This window comes from Dicentrarchus labrax, unplaced genomic scaffold, assembly GCF_905237075.1.
Source record: "Dicentrarchus labrax unplaced genomic scaffold, dlabrax2021, whole genome shotgun sequence".
NCBI lineage: Eukaryota > Metazoa > Chordata > Actinopteri > Moronidae > Dicentrarchus > Dicentrarchus labrax.
In genome coordinates this window covers 4,255,743-4,280,410 of record NW_026136702.1, presented here as the reverse complement: position 1 = coordinate 4,280,410, position 24,668 = coordinate 4,255,743, and the positions used below count along the sequence as shown (strand labels likewise).

The window sequence follows — 24,668 nt, the reverse complement described above, 5'->3', positions numbered from 1 at the left end:
TATGTTTTAAATACCTGCAGAAATAACATTCTTGATTTATGACATGATTGAAAGTGAGTTGCCCAATGTGAATTAACAAACATGTCTTTCTCTTCTGCAGCTTAAGGAAGAGATCGCATGTGACCAACTTGTACTTGGCAACCTGTCATGGTTGATATCAAATCATGACTTACACAAGAAATCCCAAAAAATCCCCTCAGTGTCTCACCACAATGGCCTTTCCTCTAGCACCACCCTCAGGCCAAATGTATCAGCGCCACCATGCAAATCCATGAACACATGATTGATTACATGATGCATTTAGGGCATTTAGGGTTATCTTGACCTTCAAACATCAGTTAAGTTATAATAATTAGCTTGATAGTTCTTGAAGACGGTGCTCGCCTTAGCAGAACTAATCTATGTTAGTGTATGTGTGTGCATTTGTGTGTGCGAGGGCTGTATTTCTACCTCATGACCTAATTTAAACTACAAGAAACAAAATGTATTTTTTTTATCTCCCAAATTTGACAGCAAAAGGTCAGAGGTCAAGGTCGACTACTATGTGTTGCTCAGGGACACTTCAGGATTCTACACACAACAAGGCACTATAATATAAATATAATGTAAATACGCTCAAAATGCCCAATCAAGTTCTAGTACCAGTGTTATAGTGTACTGCAGTTCTGCAGCTGCAGGTATGTACAATCATTCTCAAATACTGCACCGTCTTTCTATTTCATTACTCACTCAAAAGTATTAAAAAGTGGAAAACTAGAATGTAATATGAGTGTCATTTACGCTATTTCATTGCAACAGTCTAATTCAAATGTACAGGCTCCTGTTGGCCACCACATTACTGTAAAACATGAATAAAAAAGTTGTGTTAGTGCATTTTTAAATATGTTAGAATGTCAGGAAATTTGTTTTTAAATTGTAAATATATACAGGAAAAATATATTATTATTATTATTATTATGTAATAATTCATTGTCCCTTGCCCTCTGACACCACGTTGACTTCATGGTTATGGCCTTGCAACACAGAATCAACTCTGGATCTCCAGCACAGATCCAAAACCTTTTACCATATTGCCACCTTCTGGTCTAATCTATCCTCTAAGAATCAGTTCAAGTAAGTAAGTAAAACGTATTTATATCACGCTTTTCACAGACATACAGTAAGTGCTTTACAAAGGCAATGTACAACAACGGAGGCACAACAGGCAATATACTACAAAAGGCAATAACAAATAATGAAAGGCACAATGCAAAATAGAATAGGCCTAAAACAGTGTTTAAATATATACATAGTTCAAGTATATTTGTCAAATGATACTAATTTGCTTCCTCTACTTGAACTCATTTATGGTACTTACTTAACTCGGAGGGGCTTCTCTCTTGCAAAACACTATGAAACCGATTATGCGCTCATTAGGAATGAAGTCACATGCTTCCGTGCGTCAGTTATGAAAGAATGACTCCTGTGCTTCATAAGAAACAGTGGGCCTCTTGTGTGCAAGTGTCACTGCACCTCCACTGCTCGCAAATGTCTTGATACTGTAAGCTCGTGCCCGAATTACACTAATCTTTATAGAGCCTTCACTGCCAGAAGTACCTCAGGTTGGAAGGGAAAACTCACACTTTAGAGTAAAACTTCAAAATAGTTTTTTCCCTGTCTTATAAGTTTACGTTAGTATGACTTCAACCCTGAGGAAAGTGTACCACATCACAGTATTCAGCTGGTATGCTTTTGTTGTAAAGAGCCTCGCTGCTAAGGATGGAGAGGAGTTACCACCAGGGATCTTTGTTTACGGAGGACCATGGAAGTACCTCACTTTTTTGAATTTGGTGAGTACATTACATATATTATAATAGTAGAAATGCATTTACAATACTATCTACTGCAGGATACTGGAAAACAAGGATACTGCTTTTAATATTTCAGCTGTTACAAATGTCATTCTTTGGACTGGCGGCAGTGAATGATCTACAACCTGAGGAGTCCGAGAGCACTCTGAACAAATGTAAAGACCTTCTCTTCTCTGTCTTTGCCTTCCCTGTGGGCATGGTGAGAAACACATTTTGGATATTCCTACATTTTACAAAAAAAATATCATAAAAATGCAACACATTAACTCGTCTATGCTCTTTCATTTAGTTTGTTGTTCTACTTTTCTGGAGCATCTTTGCCTATGACAGAGAATTAGTCTACCCAGCCAGTATTGACACCTTCTTCCCCCCCTGGATAAACCATGCTATGGTAGGTAAATTTGCATTTTCAGCAATCTTTAGCCCCAAAATTGAAATAATCCAGATTCTCTCCTGTCATTACGTAATGAGTTATCTCTCCGCTGTGTTCTCAGCACACGTTCGTCCTTCCTGTTTTACTTGGAGAGATGCTGGTGCAGCCTCACATCTACCCACCGACCAAACATGCGCTGGCAGCATTGGGAGTTGTGGGCTTGTCTTACTTATTTTGGTAAGTGTTGAGTCAGCATGCACAGCAGAATCATGACAAAGCAAAACTTTAACAGGAATATAACGCACAAATATCACACCATTTATTTTACACCCTTTTGAAGCACAGCAGTGTCTAAATGTTCCTCCTGTAAACTAGTCTAGACTCGTCCAGAGCTATTCATAATGCAAACAGCTTGAGGGGGAAACTAAAAGGGTCCTTTGAAACTTCAATAGTTCTGGCTCACGTACTATAATGCTGCCTTCAGGTCCTCATAAAAACCATAAATAAACTGCGTGTTGTGGATGAGATATTTTATCATGTGTGTTTTATTGTTACAATCTTTCAGTGGGTGGGAACCAGTGAATACTTGCACTGGACACACTAGTTCTCTGAAACACGACAGTACATGATTATCTGACAGATACACTGAGGGTTTCTTCTCTCTCTCTCTCTCTCTCTCTCTCTCTCTCTCTCTAAACATGTTCTGCAGGATTATATGGGTGTACTTGTCAGTTGGGATTTGGGTGTATCCCCTTCTCGGGTACTTCAGCACCCCCGGTCTGGTGGGCTTCTTCCTATTCAACATGACAGTGGTGACCTTGCTCTACGTGCTAGGGGACAAACTCAACAGCCATGTCTGGTGTAAGAGACATTAAGTTTGGAGATAAACAACAGATCACATGCTCATTTGTCTCTAATCTCTCTCTTTGTCTCTCTCTCTCTCCTTTAGATGAGAACAACATGACAGCAAAAGCGAAGTGATTCAGCCTCTCTGCAACATAAAAATGGTCAGAAATAATCCCTTAAAGAGAGACTGAAAGAAGAGCTAACACATTCTTCCTCTTACAAATGAAAAGTTTAATTTATAAGCAATAAAATGCACCATTGCTCAGTTAAATACACTCAGGGGTTTTGCTGTTACAGCCCTTGTTGGTACGACCAGTGGCTTATAATGGCTTACCAAAGTTAGCAAACCTTAAATATGGTTCAGTATGATTCTTCTCCACTACTACTACATGTTGCATTAGTTCAGCATTTTAGCTAATGGAGAACTGTTTAGCAACTAGAAACTACTCTTTAGCATTTAGATACAACTTGGCAAGCATTATTCCATTACAATCAACAGTAGCAGCTGTTGGACACAAGTTACAGTCTCATTTTAAAGGGGTTCATTGCACTGAAACTGCCAACAACAGCCGGTGTAAATGTTACTTAATTTAACTCACAACATTGTTGAAATTGATTACATCGACCATTTTAAGTAACACTAACTTAATTTAAAGTTTAAAGTTGTCTTGATTAAGAATCTTTAGTAATTAAAAGAGATTTTAATTTTATTTGTGCTTTACAAAACAAAGTGATATATATGGTTAATAACTAGTAAAAGCTGCATAATCAGTATCAGTCAGTATGTTTTGAGTTCATGTAACTTAAAATCTTTGATGTTTCAACAAGTTTTGAGTTAAAATAAGATATTACAGTGGGAGTATTTAACACCGCACAACACTTGAATAATGTAACTTAAACAACAAAGCAAGCGTAATAAATCAAGTACCACTATCTTCTGTTTCTATATTTTCATTTCATAGATTTTCTTATTTAAAAACGGGCGCACCTTGAATAAAATATATCAGAGGCTACGTATGCCCACGTATTCACATATTTCAGATGATACATTTAAACAATAAATGAAGCAGTCAGGATCTGCCATCAATCACATCCGTATTAAGCACCACTGAATTCCTTTCTCTGCAGGGGATCATACCTAATTCATTACCAGTGTTCCTCTTTGACCTGAATGAAGTGCATATTTTTCCACTAATCATGGAACATCTGGAGGGGTTGCAAGAGTAACTAGAGCTGTGGTAATCCAATGCTGAAGAGCCTCGATTCGATGCCATCACAAATCATCTGTATATCCAGGAACAGATTTGTCCGCTGATTTCTGTAAATGCGTTGATTTCTTTTTTATATATGAAGGAGCTCATCCACCGTGCAGGTCTCTGTAGGCTTTAAGATGCTGGAGATAGTTTGGATCCGCATCCACCAATCCAACTGAAAGGATCTTGGCCAACAAGTGGAAATCTCCCTCATCCAGAATCTTCTGCTGAAGAGATAAATTTAACATATATCATCTAAATTATTATAAATAATGACAGCATTTATCTTTGGATAATCACTCACCTTCTTGTTGTTGGCAGATGATTCCAGTGGTTGTGATTTTTGAGATTTATTTCCCTGTTAAAGATCATAATCATTTCAGAAAAATGCCACTTTATTTCCTTCTTGGTAAGACTGCTCACTTCCTCCAGCAGCAGCAGCAGCAGCAGCGCCACTTTAACTTTATTACTATGTTCAAAAGGTTGATTTACATCTTATTTCTTTACATTTTAAAATACCACAAACAGGAAGACACACTGTAAAGGTTCACTTACATCTTTGAGTCCTTTTGAAAAGCAGATTATGATGAACAGAAGGCCAGCAACAACCTGAGCACATTAAAAGAAAACACCGGTCAATATCACACAGTCCTCATTAGACTAAAAACTTCAATTAGTTGACACTAATGCTATTAAAAATAAAATACTGTATAAAGAGTTTTTTTTTTTTACTTACTCCCAGCAAATTCAACATGTTTGTTTCTCTTGGTTTCTGTCCTGCATGTGAGCTGAGGTGTGACCTATTGCTAAATAAGTTCCTCCTGCTCTGAGAGATCGGACCACAGTGCGTAAGTCACACTAGAAAAACACCCACAAAGAACCAGCAGTACAGGATACACAGCATTTCAACGAGCACTACACCTGAAAGATGATAATAAAGCAGACAGGCGTGTGGTTACGCATACTACGCCTTTCAGTGCTCTTGATAACGTAGTTTCCAGTTTAAAATGAATCTCCCCGTCACCTGCAAATAAGAATAAAGGAAAGAGTTACGACTGGCTGTGATTCACATTTTAAAAGCAGCATTGTGAAACAGTTGGAAAGAGTGTCGCCACCTGTCCAATTCCAGTTACACCTTAAGATTGTGTTGTTTGTCTGACCTATAGACACAATAGAATAAAAGTGTTCCTATTTTTAAAGCAATAATTTACTGAGGTGGCTGGCTGGGGGCCGACCCTCCTCTCCCCAGGATGGGTTGCACATGTACGTATTTAAACTTAATAATCACAACAAAGGGAGACTGCTGCTCCTCAATAAAAAGACTGTCTCCCCAGCAGTCAGGTGTCCTCCCCAGTGCATGGTCTCCTTTAAAATTAAAACCTAAACTAACATATTTAATAATATATATAATTATATATATATCAAATAAAGGAATAAATAGATAAATAATTATAATAAATACTGCCTATTGTCCCCCCTCCTCACTGTCCTATTTGAAATACAATTAAATGTAAAGTATTGGAATGATTATTAAGTCATACCATAATGTGTTAGATTGTGTGTGTATGTATGTATATATATATATATTTATTTATTTAATACATTAGACAATTATTGGCATTATGATTATTATGTTATAATATATATATATATATACTTTTTTCCCTTTTATGTGATTCCTCCTGTCCATACCACACATACTCTCATATTGCCCATACTGACCCTGTTATTGTTTACAATGTTGTTGACGTACTTATACTTTTACTTTACTACATTTTAAAGGGGATTTTGAACTCTTTATTTGCTTCTCTACATTTATTTGAAAGCTTTCATCTCAGTTTACACAAGATGAGTCTATAAATACAGTGTTATAAACTACCCAAATTAAATACCCTTAACCTGCTACAACATTAAAATGCTGCTTTCTTGTTAATGCATCGGTATAAACAATCCAATAGTTTATTTAATGATACTCAGCTATACAAGTAGTTTTACTTTCAGTACATTAATGACAACAATGTTCATTTACTTAAGTAAGATTCCCAAACCTTTTATTGTATTTATACTGTCACTTAAGGTTGAGAATACCTGATATTGTGGCAGAGGCTACACTACCAGTTAGTTTTGTTTACATGTTTCTATCGCTGTCCTGTGGTATCACCAAAGACAAGACTTCCTGTCCTTTCCACCAGAGGGAGCCAATATGTCACACAGCACATTACTTTATTTACCACACATCAGGTTGAGTAATACGATTTGACAAATGTCCATAAAGTCCAACAAATAAGTTCCAGATCCTTCCAGCTGACACTTGCAAAATGTTTAGTAGGATAAAAACAACGATATTTTATACAATATTAATGTTGCTATTTAAAATATATAATAATAATAATAAGTGTTTATTTCGTGGGTATTTATATATTCTATGTATTTTAATTAAAGATGATCTATAACAATGTGAGCACTGAGAACATTGCTAAGTTTCTGTACATGCACCAATGTCTATCTCTCACACTTTAACTTACAGCTATACATCTACATATAAAAATATACACCAGTGTTTGTGGGAGGAGTGTCATTGTTTGTTTATCCTAATAACACATCCATATGTGTACATCTGTGTACATGTATGGCTGCAGAGACACGCATGCGCGAGTACGCCCCATCTAGAACATTGTGGATGAGTCGCGACATTTCTTCCCCTTTCATGAAGTTGAGTGTACGCAAGCGCGGTACAACTTCCGGTGAAATGGTTGCGCCTTCAGATTAAAGCTTCACACTTTTAGACTCACACGCTTCCACATTAAAAATACACGTTTTTAATGAGGTGTTGAGAGTATCCTGGTAATAGTCTTAATAGCGAGCAGCGGGGGTGGCATTGTTGCGCGGTTATGTACAAGAAACCGGCCGCGCTGCTACACAAAAAGTTTTATTTTTTAAAAAGCAAAAACCGGATGTTCGCAGTGCAGTAGAGCTGGCATGATGCGCGCCTCCGTCGGTAGCGCCGTGCAGTCGTTGTTGACAGAAAACCGGAGTAACGTTACCGGAATTGGGCAGGAATTTCTACAACGAGCGGTTCGGTCGGTTGTTGATATTAAACACTGAAGATGTGCCGGTGTGTGAGCTCCTAAACACCGGGAAACACGGTAGCATTGTCCCGGATCCGGCGGGTTCGGTAAGAGGTTTTTGTTATTAACGTTATAGGAGATTTACTGGTTGTAATTTGTTAAAATATATATTGTCACATGTGTTTTAGGTTTATGTTTTAAGAAGTGCACCGACTGACTAACGTTTGCTTGTTATTATGGCGCTGTATTAATGTAATCTCACCACGTGTCGAGCGTATTTATTGTTTGTTTTGTTGTTTAAATGCCTCCTTAAATCGTTAACCCGTATTGCTGACTGTGGTATTGTTGCGTTAAATAATAGTAAATTAACTTGATGAGCTGCCTCTCTTGTAATCATCGTGGTAAAGTAACGTTAACGTGTTTGTCCGCGGTACCGGAGGAGTGCTTCCGTTTTCATTTAATCGGTAATTACTTTTATCTCAGTATTTTGAGCTCTTATTTGTTGTATTGTTGTTTTATTTATTCGTTGCAATGTAATGTAAGATGTGTTGATCCCAGAACAATTCACAACAGATGAAAAAAATAAAATAAAAATAGAATAAGAGTTATAAATATGTACACTATATACAGTTTTTGATATCAGGAGGTTGTGGCATGGTGTGAAAATAAATAATTGCACAGGACAGAAGTATTAGATGATCTGCTATAGACAGGGCTATAAATATACAGTGCAGGTCTAATATTAATAATGTGCATTATATATGTATGTAAAACTGCACATTACAGGTATTAAATAGTGCAAAAGGTGACTGTGATAAGTGTGGGCAGATGTTACAGAATAACATTGTAATAATAATAACAATAACAATAATAACAATGTAAAACATTAAATAATCACATTTTAAAATAATCCATAATTATTTATGTATAAGTCTACTTTAATTTTTTCTTCCTAATTATTATATTTGTTCTTAATAGTCTCTATATATATATAAAATCAACAATGTAAACTTGTACATGCCAATAAAAGCCCCTTTAAACGACGTGTGCCTTATTTTGAAATTCCAGCCGCTCGGAACGGAAGTCGTGTCATTTGACGCTGGCAGCCAACGTTCCTCCCGTTGTACCAACGTTTATTTAACCGTAGCTTACTTTGCTAATCTGTTTACATGTTACCCGGCCGGCCACGAGTTCATTGTCTTTATATTTATATGTTATATTTATATTATATTATTCTCATAATACAGTAAATACAGTAATTAGCTCACCACACGCAGAACTGTTCTATGTCCTCTATATTGAGCTGTTTGGCTGCCTTGCTAGGTGAACTGAAGATCTCCAAACTATGAGACGTTATATTATCTGTGAGGTTAACATCAGCTGAGGGGTGTGTGTGTGTGTGTGTGTGTGTGTGTGTGTGTGTGTGTGTGTGTGTGTGTTCTTCCACAGAGACTGGTGTCCTGCTGGCGTGTTTAGCCAAAGGGGAAGAGCTACAATGCTGTGCTGGGGAAATGCCTCCTACGGACAGCTGGGCTTGGGTGGGATTGATGAAGAGATTGTGGTGGAGCCACGACAGTGTGAATTCTTCCACGGGAAGCAAGTGTGCGACGTGGGGTGTGGCCACAGGCACACAGCCTTCCTGCTGGAGGATGGGACGGTGTACACCTGTGGCTGCAATGACCTCGGACAGCTGGGGCATGATAAGTCCAGGAAGAAACCAGGTTGGTGATTTTTAATGAGATACATTTGTGATAACACTTGAAATCAGTACGTAAAACATTTTTCTCTTTGTCTCCTATTAGAGCAGGTTGTGGCTCTGGATGCACAGATCATAGTGGCGATGTCGTGTGGAGGGTGCCATACACTCGCCCTGAACGACAAAGGGCAGGTTTTCTCCTGGGGTCTGGGCTCCGATGGGCAGCTGGGCCTCAATAACTTTGAAGAATGTGTTCGCGTGCCTAGGTAGATTCAGACAATACGTTCGTTTGCTGTTTGCTGTAAGAAAAGACATGTAATTATAACATTTAAATCAGGGTGCGAACTACAGCTTGGCTTCTCTTCTCATGAACTACCCTGATAACATGATGGCATTTTGAGTATATGCTGTTTTTCTCATGTATTTCCATCTTTCTGTGTCTTTATAATCATGGATAATGTGTACAATTAGGCGATTATTGATGATTCATGCATGAGGGTGATCTAATTCAAACAAGATACCGACTCTCACGGTATTCTTGCATTCACCATTTGAAGCGTAGCGGCGCAATATCATAAACTTTACTCTCTTTAACTCGGTGAAAACATTCCCAGTCAAACTCAGTCTGCATGCTGAATCGCCATCATTCATCGCTCTTCTTTGTTGTCATCAGTCAAGCACCCCCCGAATGCCACGGTATAGTTCGCACAGTGATTTAAATGAATCAACATATCTTTGTTGTCTGAATTAAATTCTGGTGCATATGATGGGATCTATAAAATAATGTTGTTTTTCTTTCTCCCTGTTAAAAAAAAAAATCCAGAAACATCAAGAGTTTGTCAGATGTACAAATTGCTCAGGTAGCCTGTGGGTACTGGCACTCTCATGCACTTTCAAGAGGTGTGGATGGTTTCTACCCACATGATGCATATTTACATATTCATTCAGCTTATTGTGTTTTTTTTCTCCACGTGTTAAGACAATCCGTGTCATGTCTGTTTCTTTTCATAGGGGGCCAGGTCTTCTCCTGGGGCCAGAATCGGTATGGACAACTTGGTCTAGGATTAAACGGACAGAGCATTCCCACACCCCAAATCATTCAGTCTCTTCAGGGCATCCCTTTTGCCCAGATATCAGCAGGTGGTGCTCACAGCTTTGCCCTCACTCTCTCAGGAGCGGTGTTCGGTTGGGGACGCAACAAGTTCGGTCAGCTGGGTCTCAATGACAGCAATGGTGGGTGGTCAAAACCCTAAAGTACTTGTGAGCCTTTAAACCCTCAAATCAGTCTCATTTTGAGAAGGTCTTTTTCAGATCGGTTGTTCCCAACCCTGCTGAAGTCCCTTAGGTCGCAGAGAGTGATTTACATCTCCTGTGGAGAAGATCACACAGCGGCATTAACCAAGTTAAGTTATATACTTTTTGATTCTTTGATTATTGTGGTGTTATGTGTGGAATCCATGGCTACGTTAACTCAAAGTGGTGTGAGATTAGTGCTGGTGAAATCACTGTTTTTACATCCACTGCCTTATTTTTTTAAATCATTTTGGCCACCATTCCTGATTTTTCTATTATATTTTATTGCTCAGCATAATTCCTGAGATCTGGGGTCACAAGGATTCCACTTAACAGAGCCTTACAATGGAGTAGGGCTGAAACCTGATTGCATCGAAGCTTCGTTTCATCCATATGATTATATAGAGCTATAGAGCACACTGTGTTTTACTGCGTTATTACTGTCACACAAAGTTGTAAGAAAGAGAAAATAGCGAGGAGAAGAGACCGGCGAGAGAAAGTGTGTCCAAAGTTTGGGATCATTTCAAGCTGAAACCAGTTGACGACTCTGTACAGTATATCTGATGTAAACTAACTAGCCTGCCATAGTTACACAACATCAATCCTTCACTGTGAAAAGCCAGTTAGTTAGCAGCTAAAGCTTGTTTTTCCACACCAGTTATCTGATGGTGTGTCTTCCAGCTCCGCAGGGTTGAAAATGTATGCAGGAGACATCGGGTTTTGGCTATTTTAATTGTCTCTGTCCATTCTGAGTGTGAATACAGAGAGTTTAGTTGGTTGAAAAGATACGGATGATGGTGTACTCGCTCATCCCTGTTATATAACTAAATTACTATATGAATAAAGTGACATAGATACCTCTCACACACCAGGAAATACTTAACAATCCTGCTACACTCCAACTTCCTTAAAGGGAACCGTTCGGCCGGTAAATCAGGTGCAGATAGGATGTGGGGCTTTGCTCTTGAATAAAGCTAAGGTATTTCTTATCTTATAGCTCGATTACTAAAATAACTGATAGCTGCAGCCGTACAATGGAGTCTTCAGTTCAGCCCAGGTCTTTAAACAATTACACTTTTAGTAAGATATCATTATTGAGATATTACTAAGATACTAACTTGTTAAATAATGTTAAATAATGTTAAAAAGTAAGACTTTTACCAACTGAACCATCCTTTGGATATTGAAGTAGTTGATTTATTTTTGCCTAAAGTTTAATTAATAGTAGTGGATCCCTGCCTTAAGACTGTGACGAGGCCTGGCTGTGTCCTATTAATACATAACCGTAGTGAAATCTCTAACGTGATCCATCATCATACATCATCCCACATGCTTTCTCCCTGTGTGCTGTGGTGTCTGCTAACATGTTGACCTTGCAGTTCTTGGGAAACATGAGAGAACAACTGGTGTGGCTGATTTTACAGGAAGGAGGTGTGTTTACATTCGGAGCCGGAGGATACGGACAACTTGGACATAACTCTACAAACCACGAAATCAATCCTCGGAAAGTGTTTGAGCTCATGGGAAATGTAGTCACGCAGATATCATGTGGAAGGTAAAATTTACTGTATATTGTTTACATTTGTTTGCGACATCATTTATTGAAATGTCATAAAACAACAAATGACTGTGCTGTTATAAGGCAGCATACGATGGCTTTCACACCCTCCTCTGGAAAGATGTACTCATTCGGGCTCGGTGGCAACGGGCAGCTTGGTACTCGCTCCACTTGCAACAGAAAAAGCCCCGCCCCCGTTAAGGGACCCTTCGTAGCTTCCAATGCTGAAACAGGTGAGACACACTAATTAAAGCTGCATCAGGTATTTTCTGAGGACTAGAAGGCAGAAACGACAAAACTCAGAGCAGCAAAGAACTGATATAATAACTAGACTATATATCATACTATAAACAGAGTATCTCATGTGAGCTGTTTTTAAAGTTTTATTCCTGGTTTGTTCGGCCCTACCGGGTTGGTTGTTCATTCTCAGTGGAATCTGAAGTAGTAGTAACAGTTTCACATTGCAGAGATATCATGTTGATTTACTATTACTATATTAAACTATTACACGAAGGAGCTTTAAGATGGCATGTTCTACTTCTCTTAAGTTATTCCAACATCTTATTTATCCAAACATTTATTTATTGCTTTGCATTGCAGACTCAGAGCAGGGCTGTTGTGTCAAGAGGATTTATGCTGGAGGAGACCAGAGCTTTGCTCACTATCTCACTGCCAATGTAAGTTTTCATAAATAAAGGACTTGATGTTTCTTAGAGATGTTACAAAGAAGAATTGATGACAACTTTTTTTAACAACCATGCTAGGATTTTTTTCTTATTAACATGACAGAACTGTGTTATACAGGAGAGGGAATGTAATTCCCCAAACAAATTATTGGAGACTGCTTCACCTGATGCTGCACGGTTGATACATGTTCTACACTGAATCAGTATGGGTTTTTTTGCATGATTGTGGTCTCTCTCTCTCTTCTATAACACTGTTTATCTTTGGGCCAAGAGCACCCACTTCCTTGTGATTTATTTTGGTTGCATTCAAGTTGTGCTTCTTCTATTTTGTTTTAAGCCTAAAATGTCTCAAGATGCTACGTGGTTGAAGTGAATAACACATTTAAAAACCACGATTTCTTCGCTTTGCCTTTTCCTTAAACTTTACACAAGTTCATACTTTTTATTGAATCCCTTTTTTCTAACTTTAAAATGTTTTGTTGTTGTAGAAGCTCCAGAACATGGATGATGTGAGGATACAGGATCCCAACAGAAAGATTTGCACCTTAAACGAGGACATCATACAAAAATGGTTGAATCACTCACCAGGAAGACTCCCACTAGAAGTCTCCAAGTAAAGTCCCCTCTTCACATTGGTCTATTGGTGTTATTGCTGCTCTTAGTTTGTTGTAGACATACTACAAGTTGTCATGATGCTATAACTCCTTAATAGAAATGTGCATGCACTAATTACTTGCCCTTTATGATTCTTTTAGTGAGATTGACCTCGTGTTCTCCTCAGCAAGCTGCCTCAATGGATCTTTTCTGTCAACGAGGTAATTACTTATAGATAAGGTCATTTTCTTAGTCAGGCCCTGAAGTGTTAATTCTTTATTATCAAATCCCAGGTTGGGCTCTGCCTATTTGATTTCTTCTTTGCCCTCTTTGTAATTCGTTGTTTGACTTTGTAGCTTGGCTTTTTGTAATGCTACCTTCTCATATACTGTCTGTTTCTTTGACACAGTCATCCAGACCACTACAGTACCAGCAGCAAATGTTCAGGGGTGGATATGAACATGGCTCGCCTCCTGTATCACAGAGTGGTTCAACAAGATCACCCTGAGGTCACTCAGCAGGTCAGTGCTCACAAATAAATCCTGTTGTTGTGTCCATGTATTATTTGCTTTATTTTCCTGCTAGTTTATTGCAATAATTACATAGAAGTGTACCAGTATTGTTTCATATGGTTTTAATAAGTGTACATAACAGCAGTTTATCTGCACACATTACTCACACAGTGGATCACACAGTGTCTACTGTAGGTGTAAAAGCATTGAATTTATGGCTTTATGCCTTATTGGCTTTCATATAATTAGTTTGGGTTTCAGTTTCTTTTTAACAGTCTGGTTGTACTGGACTGGCCAGATCTGGTCACTGTTTGCCTTTTGTAAGATGCTCATATAATGTGGATTTAGTGCCTGGAAACTGTAGGATTTATTTTATTTATTGTTTATTTTTGAAAACATGACAGCATTGACAATCATAATGTGAACAATTACAAAATTACAAAAAACAAACAATACATGTAGAAATAAAATTAGGGTTACTTCAAACAGGATTTAGTTTGGATTTGAACAGAGTATCATATGAGATACTCTGTTTATAGTGTATAACTGTTCTAACACACCATTTTCACACCTGTGCATATAATAAAAGAACAAGTAAACACATGTATCTGTACTGGTTATTAGAATTTATAACACATTAAAGAAAGTCTGCTCAATCTGAAATCCCATATTTCAGCCCTGTTTACTCAGCACACTGTCCTGGCATGATGCTTTCACCATGAGGATTTACAGCATTATAGATCATTATTCCCACCATGATGTTTATGGTCCTCTTTATACCCTGAGCTCAAGACAAAGGTGAAAAGAATTTCAGTTCATACGTAGTCTGCTGAAGGGTTATTTGTAAACACAATAATAAAACTGATCAAAACACGATAGTAAACTGTAAAAGTTATTACTTTATGAACACCATACAAGCATCTTAAACCTCATAGGATATTGTGTGATACTTATAAAACACAGTCAGCTGATTTAACAGTAATTTGAAATCCTTGTGGAATCACATATCTGCTTGCTTTCACACCACAAATGAACCATATCGGTCCAGTGATTGTTCTGCACCAGGGTTAAATAGACAGCTTTCAGACCAGCCCAAATGAACCACACTAAACTGGACAAACACAGCAGGTGCAGTTTGTTTTCTCCAGTCCAGGTCCAGCCTTTTTACACCATTAGCACCCTGCCGCACCTGAATTGTCATTGTCGCAGTATGCTCCAGCATCTTCTAATCACACTGCATCAATCAGGGATTTTTACATGAATCATAGCAGACCTGTTGTACATACCTTCTCCTGTCACCCTCAGATTGCTGCCAGTCTGGAGAAGAACCTAATACCCAGACTAAGCAACTCTCCTCCAGACATTGAAGCCCTGAGACTCTACCTCACTCTTCCAGAATGTCCTCTCTTCAGTGACCGAAATAATTATGTAACCATCGCCATCCCGTTTGCCAAATCACTCATCAGCTTGAAAGAGGCTCCACTGAAGGTGCTAGGTAAGAAGATTATTTATCCTTTATGGCACACATGATGCACGGTTTCTCTGACTTTATTTTTTTTTTCTTTTTCTGTTTGTCTCCACAAAATGTTTGATTTGCGTCAGGAAACTGGTGGTCTACGTTTGAGCCCAGAGTCTTCCAGCGGCTGGTCGAGTTGTACAAGGAAGTGGTGGTGTATCTCCTTCAGATGCACAAGGTGGGCATTCCCTCAGCCGAGCAAAGAATTTTCACCTGCTTCCTGGACACGTCCCTCCGACTCCTGGAGATCCTGCACACGGTGAGAAATCCATGGCTTTTGTGTTACACCGCGCGCCGCTGTTAAATTCATCCAGCACACAATACAGCGCCTTGAAGAACTGTTGATAACATCCATATTTTCCTTTTGCTTTAGGTTAGTGAGAGAGCAGGACACATCATTCAGTACGATAAATTCTACATCCATGAGTTGGATCACCTGATAGACATCAGAAATGATTACGTCACATGGATTCAGAGGCAGATGTATCCGATGGTGAGTCTGCTGTTGATCTCAGTTCTACATTCACTTCCATTACATTTGTCTGTGATTAGGTGTCTGTATGAACCATTTATTTATGCCCCTGTATCCTCAGGGTCATGATGGTGTGGTGACTCTATGCAGGTATCCCTTTGTATTTGATGCCCAAGCAAAGACCACACTGCTTCAGACTGATGCTGTCATACAGATGCAGGTACAGTAAAATACAGTAAATCACTTAATGAAGGTTTCTTTCTCCACGTTTGTTGATATATCCTCCATTCGATTAGTTTCACTGCACAGACTGGTGCTATCAAATGATTTGAAACATGTAAACATGCCATCATTCATCATTCTTCTATTTACAGATGGCAGTGGACCAGGCACAGATGCAAAACTTCAGCTCCATGTTCATGCCAGCAGTGGAATCTGTCAACCCGTGCCTCATCCTCATTGTTCGGAGGGAAAATATCGTCGGAGACACCATGGAAGTCCTCAGGAAGTCCAAGAATGTTGACTACAAGAAACCACTCAAGGTAAAAGCTGCCATAATGGTTCCCAGCACCATGTAGTACACAGAGGAAGTTAACAACTAGCTGGTGAACATTAGTGGAGCATGTAGCTGCTAAAGAGACAGATATTGCCCTCGGGAGCTGGTGGAAACCACAACGGAGCTAAAAAGAGAGTCATTATTGGACTTTGTTATGGATATTTGCTATATCAACTTCATATGGGGGTTAATATGTTTACGTTTTATGTGGATGTCCAATCAGGGTTGATGGCAAATATAGTCAGAAGAAATAAATTACTCAGTGTGTGCCATTGTTCTAATGTTTGCGACATTCGTGGCAGGTGATCTTCGTGGGAGAGGAGGCAGTCGATGCAGGAGGCGTGAGAAAGGAGTTCTTCCTCCTGATCATGAAAGAGCTGCTGGATCCCAAATACGGGATGTTTCGTTACTACGAGGAGTCCAGGCTCATCTGGTTTTCAAACAAGGTACTTGTGGTGTAATTCACCTCGGTTTGATGCTGACATTTCACCGGCTATGTTTAACTGCAGTCGAAAATTTACAAAAGTTACATCTTAATGCCATATCCTTAGTGTACCCTATGATATGAACATTAATAAGGTATTTTCTTATTCTATATAGATTATTTATAGATAAACATCCCTTCTTTTTTTTTATTAGTACCTTATAAGACATGTGCGTTTGTAACTACACTGGGATATATGTGCCTTTGTTGTTTGCGTCCAGATAAATGAATGCATGAGACACATTGAGTCTGCCTTGTATGAAATGTTTGACAATCAGTGACTGTCCCTTGCAGACGTTTGAGGACATTGACTTGTTCAACCTCATCGGGGTCATCTGTGGTCTGGCCATCTACAATCTCACTATTGTGGAGCTCCACTTCCCTGTGGCCCTTTACAAGAAGCTACTGAAGAGGAAGCCAACGCTTGATGACCTGAAAGAGCTCATGCCAGATGTGGGAAGGTCAGATCAAGGAACAGTCATCTGAGGTTCCCATTTACCATGTTTATGATCGTCAGTTTGCCTTGGTATTTAACTACATCTGAAACTGACTCTTGTAATGTTGCAGGTATATTACCAAAAAGGAGTGCTGATTTAAAGGCGTCACAAGTGCTCAATAAATGTCTGATTAAGAAAATCATTGTTAAATATGTCTATTTCTGTCGTAAACCAGGAGTCTGCAGCTGTTACTGGACTACGCAGAGGATGACCTTGAGGAAACCTTCTGCTTGAACTTCACAGTAAGATGATTGTCAAACAACAGTTTCTGTGTATATACACTGTAAAATAAATAGCTGTGATATATGTATGTATTTTTATTTGTTTTTTTTCAGATCACAGAGGAAAACTATGGTGCCACAGAGGTCTTGGAGCTAGTACCTAATGGCGAAGACATCAATGTCAATAAATCAAACAGGTACAAATTTCTTTCTTCCTCTCATGTCTGTACAGTAAATATGTAGCGGGGGGCAGCAGCCAGTTAGTTTAGTTTAGCAGAAAGACTGGAAACAAGGGGAAACAGTTCTATCCAAAAGTAAAGAAAATCCAACCTCTAAAGCTCACCAGTTAAAACCAGCTGTAGGTGGGTATAAGTGGACCCAACATCAGAAATCAAGGCTTCCCTGTTTGTGCTGCGTCATCCAGTGAATAGCAATCAATGAATACGGTTTCCGTTATCTGACTCTGTGAGCAATAAAAAATTAATTAAAACACAATTCTTGTTTCTTGCTTCTCGTTTACGGATTTCATTAGTCGCAATGCATTTCCCAAATGCCACATCAGTGAGCAGCCCCTCCTCTTTCACTCAATGTACAGTATGCCCAGAGGAACAGAGGCCTGCACTCATTAAGACAAACACGTACGGGTTTATGGGAGCGGCCGGTTGCTTGACTTGGTCAAACACATTTGGTGACGAGGCATTAATGCATCCTGCCAACACACTCTTCTCCATCACTGAAAATACCAAAGTGTAGAAACTCCACATTTCCCTACATGTCAAACGTTCCTTAAGAATCAGTGTTAAGTAAAGTTTCTCTGCTCAAGTGTTCTTTTAACCAGTAAATAGTTGTAACTCAGCTCCTTTATTGTTTGCTTAACTCTTTCAGTTTCAGAAGTGTGTTTTACATTCAACATCTCTTCACTTTCATAATCCCTTTTCTCTTTCTCTAGGCAGGACTTTGTCAGTGCATACGTAGACTACGTTTTCAACACATCTGTGGCTCCGCTGTTTGAGTGCTTTTATGCAGGCTTCCACAAGGTGTGCGGTGGAAAAGTCCTTGAGCTGTTCCAGCCAAATGAACTGCAAGCCATGGTCATTGGCAACACTAACTATGACTGGACGGAGCTCCAAAAGGTCTAGTATCAAATAGCAGTTGATGGAAATATATTAAATTTATACACATAACTTGTCAAAGTCTGCTGAGTAATTCTGTGCAAATAACTTCTGTCTCCACCCTGCAGAGTACTGAATACAAAGGGGAGTACTGGACAGACCATCCCACCATCAGGCTCTTCTGGGAGGTGTTCCACAATCTTCCTTTAGAGAAGAAAAAACAGTTTTTGTGTAAGTGCTGCCCACCATGCATGAATTATTTAAATAATGTGGTTTTGGAATGGTGAATTGAAGAGTAAAACAACGTCTCTTGTCTCTAGTGTTCCTCACAGGAAGTGACCGCATACCCATCTTGGGCATGAAAAGCCTGAAGCTGGTGATCCAGCCCACCAGTGGAGGGGAGCATTACTTACCTGTGGCCCACACCTGCTTCAACCTGCTGGATCTGCCCAAGTACACGACTCTAGAAACACTCCGCGAGAAGCTTCTTCAGGCTATAGATCACAATCAAGGCTTTAATCTCGCCTGATAGTACACAGAAATGCCTCGAACTACATGTCCGAACTGTTGGTGGCAACCACATTCCCAAACGTTTAGAAGCCTGCTGTAAGAATTGAATGCTGGGTGAGATAAAAGACTGTGAGTTGGACGTCTAGACTTTCACATTGATCTTGACTTTGATTTCTCAGCTTTTTTTCATGCTATCATAGCATTTAACGCCCTATTACAAGTCTATTCACATTTGATATTGCTCTTGTAGATAAGCTTTTATTCATGTTTGGATATGACAAGTATGATGAAGCAAACTACTGGTAACACAGGGCATGCATACAGCAACATAAACACCTGTAAAGTGCAATACAACGCAGTAGCGCCACCTATCTGAAGCTTAAAATGTGATAGATGTTTCTGTTCAGTCTATACTGTTGGAAATTCTTATTACCAGATATAATCCAAACACTGTGGCCCTTAAAATGACCAGATTTAAACCAACACCTCTGACAGGGTTAAGCTCCACTGTGGTAGTAGTTGCTGCATGGCTGTATTTTACAGGAGTTAATGATGATGTGTCCAACCTCCGTGTGTTAAATGTTTGAACGCAGACAATGTAAACTAACTCTCTTTATGTTTGACATCGGTTCTGTTGTAACATTTGATTGAGAGCAGTGTGAATCATTTACTTTAGATCCTGAGTGGATTTTTTCTTGGCTGTAAGCCTTAAACAATCCACAAATAAAAACAAAGTACAGCCACTGAAATAAATGCGAGTTATTTTGGGGATAAAATACTCTCCTGTTGTTTAAGGCATTTTTTATTACTGTCTCTTTAATTCTCAATTATTGGATGTTTGGTGGTTTTATGTGATCATATTCCCTTTTTTTAGATGTTGAATTACGGTAAGATGGCCCTCTTCAAGTGATCCAGCTTATAGGTCAGGTCACAATTTTGCTCTACTGTGGCATCAAAACATGATCACTGAAACTGTGACTGTGTTTCATTGTATGACATATCAATGAGTGTAGCGCCACTAAAAGTTACGCTTTAATAATTTAACTCACCCTTTGTCGCAGTCTGATGGATGTTCATCTGTGTTCCCAAATTTCAGACAACAGATTTCAGAAGACAGTTCAGGTTTACATTTTAATGATAAACTGTACATGTTAAATGATAATGTACACATTGGAGTATATGGCCACGAAGGAGGCAAATATGGATGTCCAGAGCTTGTGTTAAGTTTTGTTTCAATGGGGCAGCTCATGGTGGACCAGCTTATAGTGGGAACCACAGGAAGGACAGCGCTGGGCATCTCCCTCATGAAGCCAGAACCACACAATAGCAGTGTTGTCTTCCTCACCTGCACAGGATTGTAATGTAATTCACCTGGTTTGTAATGTACACAGTCATACACAGCAAGGTTATTGTAGTTAACTAAAAATAAAAATAGAAATACACCGGAAATGTCTTTAGTTTTAGTCAATTTGGTCAAATTTGTCAATCATAAGGAGACATTGGTGCATATGTTAATTGAGACTGGGTTGTCTACATGACTGTGAGTCAACATGTTTGTACTGTAATAACTATTCTGAACCTCAAATTATATCATTATATTATAATTTAAAGAAAACAACCTACAATAACACTGAAAATAATAAAAACTAGAGTAAAACTAAACATTTTTAAACAACAAAAACTAAACAGAAGATAACAAACCCACTCTGAAACTGAAACTAAACTAAATTGCGAACAAAAATTAAAAACCAAAATGAAAAATACTGAACTATATTAACTCTGGATTTTGCCTTTAATAGTACATCACTTACAAAGACAGCCCACCAGCCTCTTGGTTCCAATGCATGGCACAATGTGAGGTTCCTCCTTGGTGCCGGCATACTCTTTGGGCTTCAGCATACTGTAAGGATCCTGTAATGTCAATGCCAAGAAAATTAGCACATGTAGGGTTTAAGGACTGTATGCGTGTGTGTAATAGCCGACCTTTCCGTGCTTCAGGGCCTGCAGGGCGCGTCGCTCCAGTCCAGTGGCCTGTTCTTCATCTGTTGGTATTCCTGATAAATATGGTAGAAAGGCAAAATGATGAATAAAAATAAATGTTCAAAGTGGTAACAGGACTCAAATTAAGAGTTTTTAGCTTCAAATATGTTAAATGTTGCCACATGACATTAATGCCAATAGCAGCGACACTTCTCGGTCATACTTAAAATCTAAAATACAGACAATATAGTGAGAGAAGTTACTGGGGACGCAACTACAACGTGTATTTTAACTAACATATTATGAGTTTCTCGATATTTTATGTCTCAATTGGAAATAACAGTCACACAATAATACAAAAAATAACATTTATGAAGGATTCTAGTCATTATATTTAATGGTGAAGTGAGTAGTTAGAGGCGAGGCTAAAATCCTAACTTGATTTTAATTACAAATTACAAAATATACACAGTAGACCAATATCTCAGCATTTGGTTCACTTCTGTGAAGAAAAAATACAGTAAATTGTCTAATAGAACAATTGCCAAGTGTCAGGGGCACAAAAAACGCTGAATTTGTCATAAAAAGAAGCCTATAAATCTGTATGATTGTTAAAAATATATAAAAAATACATAATACATACAGATAATTGTATAAAAAGTTCCCTAAACAGGAAATAATCTGCTCAAAAATCATCCTAACCATTCATTTTACACAAACTTCTTGCAGTTACTGAGTTCACTGTTTGGGTTAATTAAACAGTTTTGAATATAATATAAAATATGCATAAAATATGTCACTTAAGCAGGAGAAAAAAGTTGTTTATTTATTGAGATTTTCCATGACGCATCTTCAAATTGCAATCAGAACAAAGTGCAGGACACTTTGCATGATAATATAACGATTATACAGGTAGTTTTAATGTGTATTTATGTATGTAATGTCCTAGAGAAAGAGGAGTAAATAGGCACAGGGCTGTCTAGTGAAACTGCACGTCGGCACTGGACGCCACCCACACTGGACCTGCCCCTACCCCCTATCAGGATACTGGCACCACACCAACCCAGGAGGAGGAGGAGGAGGTGGGTCTATCAAAGGCCTTTCCACCAGTTAAAGTCCAAATGACCTTCATTATTTGATCCACACGTTGCAGTCACATTGAGGAGAAACAGAGTCACATAAAAAAAAAACCAAAAAACTCCTATAACACAAAACAAATCACTGGGAGTAAAAACTACACACTTTTAGTGATTATTATTATTTATCGTCTCTGTATAGTAAAAAATATTATGTGGTAGCTGGCTGGTGTCAATACGAGTCTGATAAAGCAACAAAGTGCGCAATAAAAACAATCACTTTAATACTGAAGCTCCTTCAACTTAACTCCTATATTAAAGAGCCAGGACAGTCGCGTCTCTACCGCCGTCTGCGGGGCCTGTTTTACGGACTGAACGTCTGACTCTCGTCGGTTGTAAACCCTTTACCTTTGGCTGTTGCCATGGCTCGGACTAACGGTCGGACCACCGCATTGCTCCTCAGCCGCAGTGTTGTTGTTGTTGTTGTTGTTGTTGTACAAGCTCGGAGAAGAACAAGAAGTCGTCCCGCCATTGTGGCCACACGCTCAGAGAATGACCTGACGCTCAACTGTCAGTTGGACTGAGACGACCCCGGCAACCGGTTGAGTGACAGCTGCTCGGGCCAATGAGAGCGGGGCATACGGCTGCGTTGACCAATCACATTGAGTGTGGGGGCGGGAACGAGGCAAAGGTGGTAAATAGGGTCAAAATAAGAGCTAAAAATAAATAAATAAATAAAATATTTACATATAATGATTTTTTAATATATATATATATGATTTAAATATATATATATATATATTCAAAAGGATACACTGCATAATTATTTCCTGGGTGTTTTTGTGTATGTGTTTATACATGTATATATATATATATTACTGTTTATATTATAATTTCCTTTTTTTCTTAATGTTAACCTATGAATTTGATTTTCTTTCCCTGTAGCACAAGAGATTTGCAAACTTTGATTAAAAGGCTATAAGTATGTAGGATTGTTAAAAAGTGTGGCCTATATCTCAGGTTTTTGTTATGTCTCGATTATTATTTAAGATGAAAACTTTGAACACAAGCTTTATTCTCAGAGCCTTCACTCTCGGATAAACAACCTCCTCATCCTGCATTAGAAACATTAAAGAAAAGAGATAATAGATCAATGGCCAAGCGCCAAAGAGAATAAAACACTGAATTTGTCCAAAAAATGAATCTAAATCTCTCTTTTTATACAAACTTCCTCCAGTTATTGTGTTCATTTGGGTTGTCAGCTGTTCTCCAATATCCATAACAGAAACCACAGTGAGGGGGAGTCAGTTCACACAACCGCTGCTTAAGTGTCATATATTCAAACTGTTCAATGGACCCAAATAATGAACTCAGTGACTGAGAGAAGTTTGTGTAAAACGAGTGATTTGGATTCATTCTGAGAACTTTTTATTCAGTTTTCTGTCTGTATCCTGTATTTTTAACACTCATGAAGCTTTGGCGACCCCTAATATGCTTTCACTGTCTCCGTGTTGGTCCTTGCTCCTCTCCTCCAGGTGGAGTCGCTGTAGCAGCAACACACTGAACCGGTTTGTGGAGGTTCTGAATGGGAACCAGAACCTGAAGAAGCAGCGGTACCATATAAAGAGGTGGTTGTGGACCGTGTGTGTTGTGGCAGCAGTTTGTTGAACAGTAGAAAGAGTGTAAAAAGACTGGGTCCCGCTGTATTACTCAGGCTGCACTACAGCGTCTATTCACAGGCGCGATCCCACTACTGAGCGGCACGGGGGCTTTGACCTGCTCCGTTTCCGACCTGGGCCGGTGCACCCCTCCTTAGACGACCTGGTGGTCCCGGGCTCCCCCAGGAGCACCATATCGATACCGAACTTAGTGCGGACACCCGATCGGCATAGTCCGCTGCAGTTCAGAGCTCCTGAGCTCAATCGATCCGCCAGCCTCAGCCTCCCGGTAGCTTGGATTACAGGCGCGCGCCACCGCACCCGGCGACGATCTCACGAGCTCATCGGGGTTTTGGGATTTACGCAAGTGACGTCATCAGTGACGAAGACGTAAACAAACGTACAAACAATATGAATGACTTTATATTTGGTGTTGTCTGCTGTGTGTTTTGAATTTTAATGGTGGACTTACGTGAGCAGCCCTGTTGCCGTAGTGATTGAGTCTGGTTGGTATGTTCACATGTGTAAATAGTTTGTTTGGGGCTGAACATCTGGTTACGTTGTGACCTTGGTTATCTGAGTGAAGAGACTATCTATATGGAATTTGCAATGAGAGAGAAAACAGGGACAATGATGTAATTGGATGATCTATTCAGGGATACATAGATGTATACATGGACCTGGTGCACAAACTAGGACCCTGTACATACGGTAAAATATACAGTACAACTTCTTTTCACCTCTAAAAACACTGGGCTAAATCAGCTCTGTAATCCAACTGGGTCCAACTTGAGACAGAGGTACACAGAGATGATTCAGCTGAGTTTTCTGTTTATTTAGAGGTGATAAGAAGATGC

At 39.1% G+C, this 24,668-nt stretch overlaps 3 protein-coding genes across 6 annotated transcripts; 2 read left to right on the top strand and 1 right to left on the bottom strand.

The window, feature by feature from the left end:
* The first annotated feature begins 1,144 nt into the window (after window positions 1-1,144).
* On the top strand, window positions 1,145-3,734 carry LOC127375709 (androgen-dependent TFPI-regulating protein). Its single transcript, XM_051421879.1, has 6 exons — window positions 1,145-1,829; window positions 1,927-2,049; window positions 2,140-2,241; window positions 2,345-2,460; window positions 2,933-3,084; window positions 3,173-3,734. The coding sequence occupies exons 1-6, from the start codon at window positions 1,677-1,679 to the stop codon at window positions 3,202-3,204; spliced, it is 678 nt and encodes a 225-aa protein (XP_051277839.1). The 5' UTR covers window positions 1,145-1,676; the 3' UTR covers window positions 3,205-3,734.
* A 3,563-nt stretch (window positions 3,735-7,297) lies between these two features.
* Window positions 7,298-19,875, top strand: herc4 (HECT and RLD domain containing E3 ubiquitin protein ligase 4). Of its 4 annotated transcripts, none has more exons than XM_051422439.1 (24): window positions 7,298-7,497; window positions 8,840-9,111; window positions 9,193-9,352; window positions 9,910-9,986; window positions 10,098-10,319; window positions 10,398-10,493; window positions 11,808-11,934; window positions 12,022-12,170; window positions 12,538-12,614; window positions 13,112-13,236; window positions 13,379-13,438; window positions 13,627-13,738; window positions 15,035-15,224; window positions 15,332-15,504; window positions 15,619-15,738; window positions 15,839-15,937; window positions 16,092-16,259; window positions 16,576-16,719; window positions 17,052-17,218; window positions 17,430-17,496; window positions 17,590-17,672; window positions 18,425-18,608; window positions 18,716-18,818; window positions 18,908-19,875. In XM_051422439.1, exons 2-24 carry the CDS (start codon window positions 8,886-8,888, stop codon window positions 19,114-19,116), a joined length of 3,138 nt encoding a protein of 1,045 aa, XP_051278399.1. In that variant the 5' UTR covers window positions 7,298-7,497; window positions 8,840-8,885; the 3' UTR covers window positions 19,117-19,875. The 4 variants fall into 4 exon arrangements, with proteins under 4 accessions (XP_051278399.1, XP_051278392.1, XP_051278408.1 ...); XM_051422432.1 differs by having other exon boundaries at window positions 7,299-7,497; window positions 10,398-10,489; window positions 11,804-11,934; XM_051422448.1 differs by lacking the exon at window positions 7,298-7,497 and adding an exon at window positions 8,485-8,713 and having other exon boundaries at window positions 10,398-10,489; window positions 11,804-11,934.
* A 339-nt stretch (window positions 19,876-20,214) lies between these two features.
* On the bottom strand, window positions 20,215-22,732 carry LOC127376010 (cytochrome c oxidase subunit 5B, mitochondrial). The gene is made up of 4 exons (XM_051422478.1): window positions 22,562-22,732; window positions 21,081-21,151; window positions 20,909-21,008; window positions 20,215-20,442 (listed from the first exon to the last, which is right to left on the bottom strand). The coding sequence occupies exons 1-4, from the start codon at window positions 22,683-22,685 to the stop codon at window positions 20,330-20,332; spliced, it is 408 nt and encodes a 135-aa protein (XP_051278438.1). The 5' UTR covers window positions 22,686-22,732; the 3' UTR covers window positions 20,215-20,329.
* Window positions 22,733-24,668: the final 1,936 nt, after the last annotated feature.

Coding starts and splice junctions, on each gene's coding strand:
- LOC127376010 (XM_051422478.1), bottom strand. CDS start 22,685: ATGGCGGGACGACTTCTTGTTCTTCTCCGAGCTTGTACAACAACAACA. Junction 21,152..22,561: donor AGCCATGGCAACAGCCAAAG/GTAAAGGGTTTA, acceptor CATATTTATCAG/GAATACCAACAGATGAAGAA. Junction 20,443..20,908: donor GAGGCTGGTGGGCTGTCTTT/GTAAGTGATGTA, acceptor AATCCTGTGCAG/GTGAGGAAGACAACACTGCT.
- herc4 (XM_051422439.1), top strand. CDS start 8,886: ATGCTGTGCTGGGGAAATGCCTCCTACGGACAGCTGGGCTTGGGTGGG. Junction 9,112..9,192: donor TAAGTCCAGGAAGAAACCAG/GTTGGTGATTTT, acceptor GTCTCCTATTAG/AGCAGGTTGTGGCTCTGGAT. Junction 15,505..15,618: donor TCCTGGAGATCCTGCACACG/GTGAGAAATCCA, acceptor CTTTTGCTTTAG/GTTAGTGAGAGAGCAGGACA.
- LOC127375709 (XM_051421879.1), top strand. CDS start 1,677: ATGACTTCAACCCTGAGGAAAGTGTACCACATCACAGTATTCAGCTGG. Junction 2,242..2,344: donor CCTGGATAAACCATGCTATG/GTAGGTAAATTT, acceptor CTGTGTTCTCAG/CACACGTTCGTCCTTCCTGT. Junction 2,461..2,932: donor GGCTTGTCTTACTTATTTTG/GTAAGTGTTGAG, acceptor CATGTTCTGCAG/GATTATATGGGTGTACTTGT.